The following is a 17,298-nucleotide window of genomic DNA, read 5'->3' on the forward strand; positions in this document are numbered from 1 at the left end:
GAGTTCAAATTTGGACTCAGACACTTGACACTTACTAGCTGTGTGACCCTGGGCAAGTTACTTATCCCCAATTGCCTCACCAAAAAAAAAAAACAAAAACAAAACCAAAAAAGAATGGGCAGAAGAAATGAAACAAATTGGAGGGAGGAAAGGGCATTCTAGTCTCTAGGAACAATGAAAGTAAAAGCACTAAAGTATGGGATGGGAGTGGTTTAGTGTATTGAGAGCTGAGCCTGGGGTCAGGAAGACCTGAATTCAAATTTGACCTTAGACACTACTAGCTATGTGAAGCTGGGCAATTCACTTAACCTCTGTTTGCTTTAATCCACTGGAGAAAGAAATGGCAGGAAAACCCCATGGCCAGTATTGGTGTGCAGTGATCCTTGAGGTCACAGAGTCAGACAAAGTATGGGATAAGCTCTACAGTTTGGGTGGCATATACAGAGTGTATGGAAAGGACTGGTATGAAATAAGGTTGGAGAGGAAAGCAGTGTGAGATGGGGTGGGCTGCTTTGAATGGCAGACAAAGGAATTTAAACTTTACTCAGTAGGCAAGAGGGAGTTATTGAAGGGTTTTGAGCAAAGGACTGATGTGGCTAGATTTCTGTATTAGGAAGATAAATTGCTATGAAGAATGGTTTGGGAGGGGTTAGAGTTTAGATATGAGAAGACAAAATCACAATAGTATAAGCAGACGGGGATGGAAAGAGAGGAAGGGACAAGTGGCACAGATATTGTACAGTTAAAATCAGACTTGATACTGAATATTAAAAGTGAAGGAGAAGGGCAGCTAGGTGGCGCAGTGGATAGAGCACCGGCCCTGGAGTCAGGAGGACCTGAGTTCAAATCTGACCTCAGACACTTGACACTAGCTGTGTGACCCTGGGCAAGTCACTTAACCCTAATTGCCTCACAAAAAAAAAGTGAAGGAGGAAACATGACACCAAGGTTTGGAATGTATAAGAATTTGGATGAATAGTAGTGTTGTTGATACATAGTAAAGTCAGAAGAGAAATAGATTTAGGAAAAAACCATAATTATCTCAATTTAGAGGTTGTATTTTCAATCCCCATAGGACATAGAAGTAGAGGCATTTTTTTGTAGGCAACTGAAGATGTCGAACTGGAGCCCAGGAGAGAAGTAGGCACTTTCTTTCTTTCTTTTTTTGGTGAGGCAATTGGGGCTAAGTGACTTGCCCAGGATCACACAACTAGTAAGTGTCAAGTGTCTGAGGTCGAATTTGAACTCAGGTCCTCCTGACTCCAGGGCCGGTGCTTTAGCCACTTGGACACCTAGCAGCCCCTACTTCCTATTCTTCAAATAAACTAATGCTTTCCATTCCTGTTGCACATGGCTGGGTATAACCATGGAATTTACATACATTTAGAGCTGAATGGAACTTTATAGTAGGTAATCTAGTTCAAAGAAAAAATTGTAATTAGTTAGATACAAGATTTCTTATATTTTATATTTACATTTAGAATTTTATTTTCCCAAATTACATGTAAAATACAAATTTTGGCATCAATTTTTTTAAAACTTTGTGATCCAAATTTTCTTCCTCCCTCCCCAGAACTCAAGCAATGTTAATATGTTAGGGCAGCTAGGTGGCACAGTGGATAGAGCACTGGCCCTGGATTCAGGAGGACCTGAGTTCAAATCCGGCCTCAGACACTTAACACTTACTAGCTGTGTGACCTTGGGCGAGTAACTTAACACCAATTGCCTCACCGCCCCCCCCCAAGAAAAAGTTATAAAATATTTAATATAAGCTATCCATTAGCAATCATGCAAAAGATTTCCACATTAGCCAGGATGTGAAAGAAAACAGACAAAAACAAAACTGAAGATAAAGCAACTAACAAAAAAATTATGCTTCAGTCTGTGTTCAGATACCATCAGTTCTCTCTATAGATGGATTGCATTTTTCATAAGACCTTCAGAGTTGTCTTGGATCACTGCATTGCTGAAAATAACCACAGCAGATCATTTCACATTATTGCTGTTACTTTGTATACAGTACATTTCACTTTGCTCATGCAGGTCCTTCCAGGTCTTTCTGATAGCATCCTGCTCATTTTTTTTTATAGTAAACTACATTTATATAGTACTTTAAAGAGAGATTTCCTTACAATAAACCCATGAGGTTGCATTATTGCAACAACAGTAATAGATAACATTTATATAGAACCTTATACCTGACAAAGAATTTTCTTCACAATAGCCCAGCAAAGAGTACCATACGTTTTGTCATCTAGATACAAGATTTCTTGAAAGGGCAGGAACTATTGTTTGGGGTAATCGGGGAAAGCTTCCTGCAGAAAATAGTTCATGATCTGTTTCTCCAAGGAAGAGCCTTCACTGCTGTAAGGGAGAGACTTCTCCCTCTCAAATTAACTCATTATCTTACCCATCACAGTGGTTTTTCCAAACCTTTTCATTCCTCTTTAATTACCCGTGGCTTTCTCAACTCTTCCACCACACCCCCCCCCATCCCCCAGCTGAAAACCTTGCTTCATATTTTATAGAAGAAAAAAAAATTAAGACCATTTATGGAAAGAACTCTCTTTTCCTCTCATTCTCATTTTATATTACCCAGAAGCCCTCTGCCACTATCTCCTCCTTCATCCTTGTTTCACATGAAGAGGTGGCTCTTCTCCTTGCCAAAGCTAAAACCCCTCTAAAATGCACACATGGTCCCTCCCATTCCATCCTGTCTTCTCCAGCAGATGTCTCCCTCTATCATCAGCACTCATTTATCTTCAGTCTCTCCCTTACTCATGGCTTCTTCCCTGATGCCTACAAATGCAATGCATTCATATTTCCTCAGTCCTCCAGAGAATCTCCCTTGATCCATCCCTGACTATCATCCTATATGTCACCCATCTTTTCTGGCTAACTAAAATCTTTGAGAAGGCCATCCACAATAGATAGCTCCACTTTCCTCTCAGTCTTTTATTAAGTGTCTAAATTGTGGCATCCAACCTCATCATTCACCTGAAACTTTTCTCCAAAGTTACTGATGATCTCCAAATGGCTTAATCTAATGGCCTTTTCTCAGCATTCATCCTTCTCGATCTCTTCCATACCTTGTTAACCTCTCTCTAGGTTTTCATGACAGTACTCTTCTGATTTTTCTCCTACCCATCTGACTCCTCCCTCTCAGTCTCCTTCGCTGGCTCTTCATTCAGATCACACTTGCTCACCTTGGGTGTCCCACAGGGCTCTGCCCTAGGCCTTCTTCTCCCTCTGTACTGTCATATTTGGTGATCTCATCAGTTCCCTTTGATTCAGTTCATCCCTGTGTTGAGGATTCTCATATCTTATCCAGCCCTATACTCTCTGCTTATCTCTGGTTTCACATCTCCAACTGCTTATTGAACATCTCAGATTGCATGAGCCATAGACACCTGAAGCCCGACATGTCCAAAACTGAACTCCTCTCCTCTGCCCCCAACTCTCCCAGCTTGTAGACTTCCCTGGTACTATTCAGGGTACCACCATCTTCCCTGTCACCCAGGCGCGAATCCTAGGTGTTATGCTCTACTCCTCACTCTCTGTTGCCAAAGCCTTTGGATTTTACGTTTATGATGTCTCTCAAATACCCTCCCACCTCTTCTGGCACTACCTGCACCTCGTCACCTAAGACTCAGATTCTTGCAATAGCCTCTTGGTTGGTCTGCCACCAGAAGTCTCTTTCCCACTACAAGCTGCCCTACGTCAAAGTGATCTTCCTAAAGTTAAAGTGCAAATCTGACTGAGTCACACAACTCAATAAAGGAGAGTGCCTCCCTTTCATCTTCAGGATTCGATATAAAGTCCCCTGGCATTCAGAGCTCTTTGTGATCTATCTGCCCTCCTGCTACCTTTCCGGCCTTCTTACACCTGATTACCACACCAGCCTCCTGCTCCCCAGCCCTCTATCTTGCTGTAAGACCCGGCTAGAATCCCGCCTATTGCGAGAAGCCCTTCCTGATCCTTTCTAGTCCCAGTGCCTTCTCTTTGTCCATTATTACCAGCTTCTTCTATACGCAGCTTGTTTGTACATGGTTTGTCCTTAGTTCTAGACTGTGAGCTCCTCAGGAAACTGGCTTGTCCTTTTCTCTGCATCTCCAGCACTTAGCACGGTGCCTGACACACAGGAGGTGCTTAATGTTAAGTGACGGGCTGAGTGAGGCGGGGGTAAAGGGGGAGGGGATTGCAGCGAGGGGAAGGCCATTGCAAAGGCCTGAAGACAAGATAGAACAAGGAGGAGGCCATGTTGGTGGGTTTGCTGAGTGCAGGGAGAAGATTAATGTCTAACAGTTTGGGGCCAGTTTGTATCATGCTCTTAAAGTGAAATGGAAGAGTTTATATAGTGTGTCCCAGAGGCCCCTGGACTTGGTTAAATGAGGGAGTCGTGTGGTCAGATATGTGTTTAAGGAAAATCCCTTTAACAAGCAGTGTGTAGGATATGATGTGGGCTAGAATTTGGGGTCCAATTGATTGTGAGTCGTCCCAAAAGAATTATAAGACTCACTGACTCAGTTTCCCAAGTTTTATTTGCAATACTGTGGGTGACCACAGGGAGAGAACCAGAATAGTGGAAAAGTATCTCTCAAATAAGGAAAGGAAAGACAGTTATATTTATAGTATGGATAAATTGATTATCAGTCTCATTATAATAATCTCCACCTTGAGGAGGTACAGGGGAGGGTCTGTCCTCATTATAATATTCTCCACCTTGGGGTGTTTCAGGGGAGGGCTTATCCTAATTTGGAGTTCCTGGGGTCCTAAGCCAACCCCCGAGGTGGGTACCTTTTTCAGTGGAGGTGTGTTTGGGGGGTTTACACGTCATAAGGTGAATCTGGGGATAAATTTGGCCTTTTTCTGCGCCATGTCTCTTTCAGATTCCCATGGCTAGTTTCAAAATATAATCATTTTTCATTAAAATTTCTATAGGTTGTCTTTTTTCCTTTATTGTTATTTTGACCTGACCCGTTCTGGTCCGTTATGGATGTAGATCACTATGGGTATGAGAACCTAACATAAGTTATCCATGAACTGGGATCTGACTCCCTTTTAGAGCTAATGTCTGTATTAGAGCTTGGGTCTTAGGTTTTTCTATTAACCCTTTTTTGCCTCCTACATCAGGATAGATGTTGTGAAAGACCCAGTATGGAGGCTGTTGTGGGAAGTGGATTAGGGCCTGAACTAAGCTGGTGGATGCCTGTGTTGGAGAAGAGTTGGGGTGGGAGAGAGCTGTGAAGGTAGACAGCCAAGGGTGGCAACTGACTGGATTTGGGGAGAGTGAGCAGTTGAGAATAATGCCAACATTACAGCCTGGGAGATTGGAAGGATATTGATTACTTCTAGTAAAAATGTCTCTGGATATTTGCATCATTGAAATGTATTCATTCAAATGTTTGATAATTGTCTGTCTAAAGAGCCACACCTCAGCTCAAGGGTATTGATGCTACTAGTGTGACTTTAGACCCCCTCCTCCCCTCCAATCAGGCACATTCTATTCTAATCATTCTGCCAAATATACAGAAGCAGTTCCTTTGGAGCTGATAAATAAAAAGGGGGAAGGAATCTAGTGTATAAGAAAAAAAGACAGTAAATGTGGTGGGACAGGAGATCCCAAGAAACTTAGAGACCTTAAAGTTTAGCAGAAGTGAAAAACACTCCTTAAACTTTAGACACTGAAACCAAAGATTTCAGAAATGAAAAACAATCCCCGTTTCTCACCTCAGAATGTGATGTTGCCAGAAAACATAAACTAGGAGTCATGCAGACCCTGGGATATTTAGAGAGTTCTATCTATGATGTAAACACCAATAAGTATATCAAGGTCTGCAAGGAACATAGATGATATACAAGTTTCATACTTGTGTAATGGGGGAAATGGGGTACAGGGTTGGGGTTCTTGGGAATTCCTCTTTAAAGAATTACACCCTCTTGCACACAAAAGTAGTTAGAATAAGGTGGTAGTTTATTTAGGAGCAAGGGAAGGGAAGGGTGGGGGGAGGGAAACCATGAAAGAAATCCTTGGACTTCTCATGGGGAGATAGGCACAAAGCACATGGCTCAGAGGTACCAAATCTCCTCAAACAGGAGACTGGAAGGTACTTTTATAGAGGACTGATGGGGGTGGACCATCTGCCTGTGGAAAGTTCCTTTAGTGAGGAAGGACCATCCCCCACTGGTGGTAGCTGGGGGAATTGGATGAGGAGTGGAGGACCATCCCCCACTGGTAGTGACTAGAGGAATTGGGTGAGGGGTGGCTACAGATCAGGACACAAAGGCCGCACCCAAACTCATCTCCTCAGGGTAAGGGAGACCAGAAGGAAGGATGGGAATCCGAAGCTAGCTCAGTCTGATTTGGTTCCACTTATCTCTCTAGGCGTTATCTGTCCTCTGGTTTAGTTTCTCAAGAAGATTCCTTGATGTGCCCCAGAGAACTTCTGGGGTGCTCTGCACCCAAAAAGCCCCCTTCAGTGCCCCACTCCTTGGTAGTTTTTGCAATCTCATTACCCTTGGCATGTAGCCTTCTTTATCTGAAACTGTATAAAAGGTCAACTCTCCTATTCAGAGAGACAATCTCCATCTTACCATTGTCTCCTGCCATATATTCTTCTCTCTCTCAATAAATCTGTTTTACATGATTTGCTGTGAGCCAACCCCCCACCCCAAACCAGCTCCCATGTCATAAACAAGTGATTTTTGTCTCCATTTTCACTCTGAACCCGCATCCAGTCATCCTGACAGGAAATTTACCTAGCCATCAAAAGCTGAATATTACAACCTTGCTCATTTCCTTGACAATATCAGTCTCAAATTTTAGCCTTAACTAGAGAACTCCTCCCCCCCCCCCCCCCCCCCCCCCCCCCCCGGCCATTTTCAGCTATCAGTAGCTCTTATTTTCTTTTCCCTAATATCTATCTCAATTTAATCATCCCATTTCCTTCCACTCTGTCCCAGGTGAGTACTTATTCTGCAACCTCTTGAAAGTATTTCATTTTTTAGATTTTGGAAAGTTGGGGTTGCTGCTGATGGCAGTTTTTAAATGGCATGTATTGCAGATTTCCCATTATCTTTTGTTTCATGTTTGTGACTAGACTAGTTCATCTATTGAGCAGAATCCTTAGCTCTGCACGTGATTTCTAAAACCAATTTAGGACAGTAAGTAATAGGAATATTTTTTACAAATCAATTTGTATTTTCCTTGCTGATAAATCACAGATCCACTGTTGAAAAAGACCCGGCCCGTCTAATCCAACCCCCTCATTTAAAAATTGCTCTGAATTGTGTTTGGAAACCTAAGACGTCTCTCTTTGTTTCTAGGCAGTTGCTAGTGCTGCCAACCCGTGTTTACATTGGACCTGATAGAAAGTACTTACAAGAAATTATTGTGGTTCCTTTTCACTTGGCTTCAGGTCTTCAACAGAAGTGTTGACAAGGCATAGCACTGTGAGGGCTAATTATCTGGAGCACCTTAGGGTCATGGAGCTAAAGCAGGTAGGAGCCTCCAGGACAACTTTCTCTGAGGTCACTGCCGTAGAGGTAGCTAAATGTCAGGTGGGATAGAAACACAGCTTCCGCTCCAAATCAAGTGCATTCTCTGTATCCTGCAAATGAAATCTGTTTCATTCACCATTTTTGCCATTTACTTTCTAAAATGAACACATTTGCAGGTGAAACAAAGCTAGAAGGGAAGACAGATATTGGATACTAATAATAAGAGCTAACTTTTATATTGTAAGCCACTTTACATATATTGTCTTTCTTAATCCTAACAAAACCCAGTGAGGTAGATGCTGTTTACTGCTATTCTTTATTATTGATTGACAATATTCAGAAAGATCTCCACAGGCCAAGACAATGGCCCAGATCTAATTATGTTAAATTTAACAAAGACAGACATAGACTTGAGTAGATTTTACATTTGGATTAAGAAAATCAGCTACATAAATAAGAACAGTATGTCTTTGCCAGATATGTGTATATGGAAAAGTATTTAGGGTCTTTAATGTACTTACAGGCTCACTATGACCCAATGACTTGGCAGCTAAACAAATATGCTCCTAGGCTGCATTAATAGAGTACTTAGCGTTTGTAATCAGGGAAGGGATCATCCCACTGCCCGGATCAGAACATATTTGCGTTATTGTTTTCTTTCCTGGCCACCACACTCTAGAAGGGACAAGAGGTTGTAAACCTAGAGAGTAATTGGGGGGGGGGGAGCGGGGTGCAGGGCAGTGAGGGTTAAGTGACTTGCCCAGGGTCACACAGCTAGTAAGTGTCAAGTGTTTGAGGTCACATTTGAACTCAGGTCCTCCTGAATCCAGGGTTGGTGCTTTATGGAAAAAAAAATTTTAAGAGGAATGTGAAAGCAGTCTTGAAATATTTGAGGGCCCTTGGGTAGAAGAGAGAGGAAGTTTGTGCTTGGGCCCAAGGCACAGAACTAGAAATAGTAAAAGTTGCAGAGAAACTCTCCGTCGTTTCTCTGTAGGAAGTGGAGGTGTTCAAATGTGGAGTGACCACGTGGCACATTGGGCTGTCCATCATCAATCAGAGGCTGCAAGACCACTTAGGAATAGAGAAGGGATTCTTAATCAAGACCAGAGATGTCCCTTCCAAGGTTCAGCCCTTTTGCCTGATTCTCATAAATTCCCAATGTATTTGTTCTGTATTTGCCTTATTCTAATACACTAAGCATCCCCTTTTGTGTATACCTTAATAGGACCTAGGATCTTAACAAGGCTTTTCAGAGGGCCTCAGTAAATAACTGGGCTGGATGCAGTGTCTGTACCAAAGTCACACTGGTCATTTGTTGTGTCCTTGCATTATGCGAGAATTTATATGATAGAATGGCTGCCTTCAGGGCCTCTGTACCCTTTTAAGGTGATAGCCTGGTGAGCTCTGTGGATTTGAAGTAATTGGCTGTCCAAGTTGAAAATAATTACAAGATCGAATATTAGGTAAACAAAATGTGCCTCCTTTTTTGCCTTCTTTGAGACACTTTGCTATATTAGGCAGATAGGTGGCACATAGGATAGAGTGATTAACCAGGAAGCAGGAAAAAATCCCTTATTAGACACTTAATAAGTATGTGATCCTGGGCAAGTCACTTAACCTCTCTCTGCCTCAGCTTCCTCATCTGTAAAATGGGATAATAATAGCACCCACCTTCCAGGGTTGTGGAGGATCAAATGAGATAATATTTGTAAAGCCACCCACAAACCTTAAAGCACTATATAAATGTGCTATTATTAGCCTTCATCTTTTTCTCAAATGAGACCTTGTGTTTGTTGTAGGGTTTTACCAAATCCTTCTATTCAAAATAATGTCCCACAGTCATTAAATAAGCTTAATTATGAAAAAAATAAATTATAACAAAATCTTTTTTTTAATTACGGTATTTTTTTCTTTTGTATTTTAAAGTTAATTTAATGCCACTAGGTACTGGATTGAGAGTCCCAGAACGAACTCTACCTGCTATTTCCCCCTAAGAACAAGTAAAGCCTGGATGCTCTAAGGTAAAATTTAGATCTGATGAAGTTTCTTTGTAGTTAAATACATTGCCATATGAACTATGTTCCCGTGAGTTTCCAATGAAGAGAAATATTAGTCTAAAACCCAGGCAAAAGTTTGAAAGCAGCATTTCAAAAACCTGTACTGTGAAACCCTTTGGAATATGAAATGTGATGGAAATCCACAGGTACTTGTCTAAAAGCTCAGAGTTATCACTTCTTCTAAGGTAAAGAGAAGTAAGTGAAATTTTGGGGTAAAATAGAAATTAAAACCATTTTTATATTCAAAAATTATTGCACATAGTAAGTGATGTGGGCTGAATTTAGGGTCAAATTGATCGTGAGTTGTCCCAAAAGAATTATAAGACTCAGTGACTCAGTTTCCTAAGTTTTATTGCAGTACTGTGGGTAACCACAGGGAGAGAACCAGAATAGTGGAATGGTATCTCTCGAACAGTTAAAGAAAAGTCAATTATATTTATAGTATGGATAAATTGGTTATCAGTCTCATCATAATCTCCACCTTAGGGAGGTACAGGGAGGGCCTGTCCTAATTTAGAGTTCCTGGAGTCCTAAGCCAACCCCTGAGGCAGGGACCTTTTTCCATGGAGGTGTGTTTTGGGGGTTTACATGTCATGAGGTAAATCTGGGGTCAAATTTGGCCTTTTCTGAGCATGTCTCTTTCTGATTCCCATGCTCGGTTTCAAAACATCTTCATTTTTCTTTTATTTCTAGTCTATCTATAGCCTGTCATTTTTTCATTGTTACAGTTTCAGGTCTTTATGACCCCCCCTTCCTCTGTTCCCGTTATGGGTACTGATTTATGTGGGTATGAGAACCTAGCATCCCGACTTGTAAGTTATCCATTAACTGGAGTCTGAATCCCTTTTAGAGCTCATATTTGAATTAGAGCTTGGACCTTAGGTTTTTGAAATTAGAGAAGCACTGAAATTTTCTCTTGGAATGCAGTTTCTAAATGCTGTTCTAAAGTGATATTGTTCTTGGTCGGCAGTGATAAATTAATGCGAATTTCTCCTCTATTATAGTGTTATGAAAAGTCTCTTTCTAGAATTAAACACTTTTCTATGGTAGTAATTGTGACTGTCTTCACTCCTTTGGCATTTAAAAAAAATCAATACGTTTTGAATTTGCATTAGTAATGCCAGAAAGCATAATAGCTATTTTAAGACATTATTTTCTGTCATGTAAATGGGAAAGAAGAGGGAAGCAAAACTTTTTTTCATAAATCATTTGAGTGGAAATCATTCTAAGATAGATCACATGATCTCTGACTGCTTGAACAAATTATATTGACTGTAACATTAATGACTCATGATCATCCTTATGAGCATCTGTTACTTTGCTGAGTTGTGATTCAGTGCCTTCAGAGATAGAAGTGTAGATTATTTTTCCCTTCACCAAATAGCCCCAAACCGCTGTGCTTTTCAGTTTTTCTTCTTCAGCTGTCCCTTTTTTCTTCTGTCACTGTGCCTTTCTTTAGCAACTGTCAACCACATTGTACTCTCTTTCGACTAGTTTTTTTTTTCTTCATTGCCTAAGAAATGAATGTAGTTAAATTGAACAAACATCTATTAAGCTTTTACTATAAGCAAATCACAGTGCTTTGTTGGGAATGCAAAGACAACAGTCCTTTCCCTCAAAGAGCTTGTATTTGCTATTAGTTTACATTCTAGTGCTACTAGTTTATATTCTAACTTAAAATTGCATTTAAAAGAAGCATAAAGAAGGTTCATGCCTCTCACCTATAAACAAAGTACAGTAGATTTATATAGGAATTTAGTGACATCTATTTTGTCCATTTGGATCTGTTTTACTTCCTGATTCTCAGCTTTGTCCTTGATGGCTGTCTATTTTGTTACTGTTTATTTTGAATATTCTAGGATGAACATTACCATATTAGGACTAGCTAGTTAATGCTATTACCAGCTATATAATTTACTGTTTTAAAATGCATAATTCATTTCTGTGGATTAAAAAACCAGCAGGAAATACAATTAACTCACTAATGTCAGTTTATCCAGAAATTTAGTCTAAGTCCCAAAGAACCTGTGAGAACCTCTATTTGATACATTCGTGTATACTTTACACATGAGGAAACTAAACGTCAAAGAAAATAAGGTTAACCATAACCTTAATTTATTGAATAACAGAAGCATAATTTCAGTGTAGTATTTAGCTTACTGAATTATGTTGCCTGTTCATTCTCTACTATATATTCTGATTTGGAGGGTTTTATAAAATGGAATGTAAAATATATTGAAAAATTAATAAAGATATTAATAGTAATCAAAATCAATGCTTGGGAAAATGTGTTAGGTATTTTATTCTACCTTACTATCAATTTTGTGGCTTCCTGTTTTGTTATCTTGAAGTTGTGGGGTTTTGTTTTTATTTTTATTTTTATTTTTTTAATAAAGCCATGGGAAATCCAGAAAATATAGAAGATGCGTATGTTGCTGTCATTCGTCCAAAGAATACTGCCAGTCTCAATTCTCGGGAATATCGAGCTAAATCATATGAAGTAGATACCAACATTTCAAATGTGCTATTTTCAATACTATTGTTACCAACTATAACTCTGTTTTGCTGTTTATTTAAAGTAATTTTTACTCTTTACTTAACAATTACTTTATTTTTGCACAATTTTTAAATGAAATATACCCAGGTCGACTGGTAAGGGGGGCAGACTTCATTACAACAGAAATTGTTATCTTTCTGTAGAATGGATTTTTAAAATCTCATTAGAAAGTCACATCCTAGACTCACTCCAACTTTCCTCTTCTGTTATTTAATTTATATGATTTGTTTCTAGGTAACATAACATTTCAGGGATCCATGATTGAGTACTTCCCTCTAGCAGAGCATTTGTAACCCCCGTATGTCTTCTTACATGGTCTTCATATTTCGCTAAGATAAAAAATAATTTGATTACTTGGCAGCCACTTTTGATGAATCTTTCCAAACTCAGCTAGATTATTTCTCCAATAACAGACATTAGTCCATTCATGGGCCCATATTTAAAATGGTGGTCATGGCCTTTAAAAATCAAGGACTATATCAGGTGAAGCATTGGAATAGGATTTTAGTGAAAGTTCTTCTGGGTTTGGTTATCTGAAACCCATTAGACCAATATTACCTAGCTTCTGTGTGGCTTGTGTGATGATATTATTAATGGGGCAATATTAACTTTTTTCTTTTCCATACTTTTCATTGTATTGTTTATAAGATTTTGTTGCTTGAAGTTCCATTGAAGGACAAAAGAAAAAAGAAAGAAGGTTTTACTGGAAGCTAAACTTCAGGGAAGTAGTGAAATAACACAAAGCATTTTGGATTATTAGTAGAAACTACCAAACCAATTTCACCTGCCAATCAGGGTATTAAAGGTAAGAAGAACCTTGTTCTGTGATCATGTACTCCAACAATAATGTAAAGAAACCAGTGTATAACTTAAAACTTTTGCCATTTATTTTCTATTTGGAAATGGTTAAAAATTTAAGAGAGAAAAAAAAACTCAGCAGGAAGACAAAGCTGCTTTGAGAACCTCTTTGACCCTGACAGAAAACAAAAATTGTGAACTGCTGAACTAAAGTTTGAGCCCCATAAGGTGGGACTGCTTTTTTGTACCATATTAGTTAGCATATGTGCATAATTCATGCTCCTCTGGAAAAAAACTTCTCCCTGTGATATTTCAACTTGTCTTGTGTTTTCACTGCCAACAATTAATGCCATTTGGCAGGATATGCCCATATTTACTGAGGACAGGAAAATATGTTAATTCATTTTGGAAGGATGCATTTGCTGAATGACCCTGTTAATAGAACTTTGTGAAAATATAGAGTGACTATTAGTAATACAGCTGATTTCACAAACCACACACTGAATTACCTCATAGTTTTAATTATATAATGTATATTTACAATATATAATTACATTGTTCAAAATGGGCAATTAATAGAAGCGTCACAGCTGGATGTGGGACAGCAATAGAACAGGGAAGATCAAGCCTGAGAGCCAGACTGGACCATAGAATGAATGATGTAAAAAAATTGTCACAACAGAGAAGGCCACTTTAGTTTTGAAAGATAGGGCATATAGGTACCATGAATCTAAAAGATATAGCAAGATACTTGGCCAGAGGTGAAGGAACAACTCTCCAAACACCCCCCCCCCCCGCCGTGCTTTTTGTCCAGCTAGGTAAACTGATGTTAATATCAAAAAGTTGGAAATAAAAGGGGAGGCAGGACCCGACCAAAACAGAATTGAAGGATACGGTTCAGGCTCCAGAGAATGATACTGGGCCAGAAGATCTTGGCCGAATTCAAATGGGAAATGAGAGGATATCAAACAGAATTTAGAAAAACTGGGAACAGAAGCTCACAGTCTAGTCCAAGTCAGTAAGGCCATGTGACAGAGCAGACCAGTGCTGCCCGCCCTCTGCTCCAGTTTTAATCATCATTCCCTCCTAGTGAGGGATCATGGCTATAGACAGTGTAATATGCTTTCCGATGTGAGAAAGGACTCTACAGATGCCTGTGGCTGGTGAATCTGCAGCATAGCTGGGTCCTCTAAATGAAGCGGCCACCATAATACCATTTGATTTTAATTTTTAGCATATAGTTCTTTGCCTAAAATAGTTATTTTTAAGATACCAAAAAAAGGGGGCAGCTAGGTGGCACAGTGGATAAAGCACTGGCCCTGGATTTAGGAGGACCTAAATTCAAATCTGGCCTCAGACACTTGACACTTACTAGCTGTGTGACCCTGGGCAAGTCACTTAACCCTCATTGCCCTGCCAAAAAAAAAGATACATCCCCCCCCCCAAAAAAAATTTATGAGATTTGTTTTTTTAATTTAGGACTGAGTTCTTATTGCATTGAAATGAAAATAATTCAGGGAAATGATAAAATAAAGTGAATATCACCTTTCTTTCTTTCTTTTTTTTTTTTAAAGAATAGCAAAGACAGTCCTTATTTCATTTCCTTGGAATTGCATTAGAAAAATCTTTATCCCCTCTTATATTTTGTTAAACTTTTCTGTTCTGCAAAATACTTAGATCATTTTTAGGTAAGCATATACTACAATTTTTCATACGTGATGCATATATTTGTCCACATGTTCTTGTGACTTATCCAGAAACTGAGCCTAATGGCTGTTCTTCTGTGCTGTGTCAGTATCACAAGCCCTTTTCTGGAGTTGTGGAAATCTGTTATAGGGAAAATGGAAGTTTCCCTTGTGGGGACCTTTTGTGTATGTGTGTGTGTGGGGGGGGCAATTGGGGTTAAGTGACTTGCCCAGGGTCACACAGCTAGTAAGTGTCAAGGGTCTGAGGCCAAATTTTAACTCAGGTCCTCCTGAATCCAGGGCCAGTGCTCTATCCACTACACCACCTAGCTGCCCCTATGAGGACCAGTTTTTAATTGGGGAGCGTTAGCTAAGCGGCTCACCACAATATTGGGACAAGGAAGGAGCCTGGCAGCCTCCCTTAAAACAGAGCAGGATTTATTTAACAAGAATGAACTTTAAAAAAAAAAACACCACAAACGGGATCAGTAGGATCAAGGGAAAGGAAATAAAATGGGGAAAGGGAAATTATACAACCTGAATAACACCACCTCCTAGGGATCAGCTGAGAACACACAGCAGCGTCCTGTTGCCTTCCAGCTAGAATGGCAAATCTCCTCCCCCTTCTTCCCAGCAGACCCCAGACTGCTCCCAGCCAATGGGATGACTGCCCTCACTAGGCTTCCAATCATTATAATTTTGCCAGGCCCTTGTAGTGGTGATGACGTGAGGTGCCAGCGCCCTGGCGACGACTACAACCAGTGGGTGGAGCACCGTGCGGTTTGCGGAGCCCCAGAGGCCAGTGCGCACATCGAGGTTTTTTAAAAAAATTCTAGCCAAAAGATGGGGTCATAAAAACCTCAAATAACAATTAATTCTTTACACCCTGATCCAGCTGCAGGACAGGAATGAAATGGAACAGCGCAGACATAGACAAGGGAAAGAGATATTAGAGGATGGACTGGTTAGGATAAAATTTGTGTGACCCCATGTGCAGGACTGGAGAAGGAGAATTTTAAAGTTTAAAGCCGCAGAAACCCCCTCCCCCCCCCCCATAAAAGGGTTTTTAGAAGAAGGCTGGGCTCAAGAAGGGAGAGAATATATAGAAGTAGAGATTCACATGTGCCCAGCCAGCATTCCCGTCAAAGGCTGATTGCATGACATGGCTACTTCCAGCCAACACTTGCTGTATTCTTTTCAGTGGGCAGACTCTTGGGGCTTTAAGGACTTTACCCCCTTGAAACACAGAAGCATCCCTGATACCCAACCTGAAGAACCCTGTCCTGATAAACAGCTGCCCCATTCCCTAACTGGATCAAGGTTACACTCTTGCTCCACATATCAGATTCTCCTATTGAAGAATTAGGCTACAACCCTGAACTGGCTGGGTTCATTATCTCTATTATGAAAATCCTTCATTGTTGTAGTAATGTAGTGTTTTGTCAGTTCTGTTATTTTGCAGATTTAAGAGTTGATGATATCCTGCTAATTGCATTTCTCTTTAAAGTTGGGTCCTGTTTTTATCCAAACGTTTTTTAATGCTCAAGATTTATTGAATTGAGTAATTCAGGTTTTTTTACACTGGTTGAATTTTTTTATATGTCAAGGAAAACGAGTGGTATTGATGAAGAAATTTCCTCTTGATGGAGAAAAAGTGGGCCGAGAGGCATCTTTATTTATTGTTCCATCAGTTGTCAAAGGTACGGTTTTCTTTTGAATCCATGTAAACTTTATATGCTCAATTAATGTTTATTGAAAAGTTTGTTTTAATGTAAGGATGATGATTTTTATATTCTATAAACATACACATCAAAGAAAAATAATCAGTTCTTGTTTCACTTTAGTGAAATTAATGGATAATTGAAATGAAACTTAGGACAAGTTTTATTCTTTATTCTGATTTTAAAATGTGGGGTAGAAAGGTGGCCCAAAGAAAAAGCAGCACAGGAGTTAATTTTAATAGCAGTCATTTCATAAGCAAGAACTTTTCTTTTTTCTTTTTTTTTTCTTTTTTGGTAAGATAATTGGGGTTAAGTGACTTGCCCAGGGTCACACAGCTAGTAAGTGTCAAGTGTCTGAGGCCGGATTTGAACTCAGGTACTCCTGAATCTAGGGCCGGTGCTTTATCCACTGTACCACCTAGCTGCTCCAGCAAGAACTTTTCTTACAGGGAGACAGGAGAGGAATGGGTACATATTTATGAATCAACAGGATATGGTGACAGTCTGCTTCACACATGGAGCAATGAGAACACCCTCCTAAAAGGGAAACCGTGACCCTGACAAATATCAATAGCCACAACTAGAAAACTTATATTAACTGTGAAAAATGTGTTTTGAATCCAGGCCTAATGAGAGATTGGTTTGTACTGGGCTAACCTGTGTTAGGCCTGACATTGATAGCATGATGGATAAAAACTGGCCTTACTTAGAGTCAGAAAATCCTGGGTTTAAGTCTCATTTCTTATACACATTGACTTTCTGAGGTTCCTTAATCTCTCACGGTCCCCCACAAATGCATGGGACTAAATTGCAAAGCAATGCGGATCTGCTTTAGGGAGAGAGAATTTCTTCTCCAAGAGTTCTGTATGCCAATGAAATCACAGATCTGAAACAAAAAAACCTTATTATCACATTAGCCCATTCTTATCTTCCCAGATGCTGGCTTTAGGAAGTGGAGCATAGCTTCTCTTTTATCCAGA

At 39.9% G+C, this 17,298-nt stretch overlaps 1 protein-coding gene across 1 annotated transcript in view; it reads left to right on the forward strand.

Annotated features, from left to right (window-relative positions):
- Window positions 1-17,298, forward strand: part of KRIT1 (KRIT1 ankyrin repeat containing) — a 46,644-nt gene that overhangs the window by 1,128 nt on the left and 28,218 nt on the right. Inside the window, 7 exon segments of the mRNA XM_043966724.1 lie at window positions 7,419-7,500; window positions 9,427-9,521; window positions 11,954-12,057; window positions 12,763-12,788; window positions 12,790-12,869; window positions 12,872-12,919; window positions 16,205-16,297. Of these exon segments, the coding sequence (XP_043822659.1) occupies window positions 11,956-12,057; window positions 12,763-12,788; window positions 12,790-12,869; window positions 12,872-12,919; window positions 16,205-16,297 (349 nt within the window). The 5' untranslated portion in view covers window positions 7,419-7,500; window positions 9,427-9,521; window positions 11,954-11,955.

Source organism: Dromiciops gliroides, chromosome 5 (assembly GCF_019393635.1).
Source record: "Dromiciops gliroides isolate mDroGli1 chromosome 5, mDroGli1.pri, whole genome shotgun sequence".
NCBI lineage: Eukaryota > Metazoa > Chordata > Mammalia > Microbiotheria > Microbiotheriidae > Dromiciops > Dromiciops gliroides.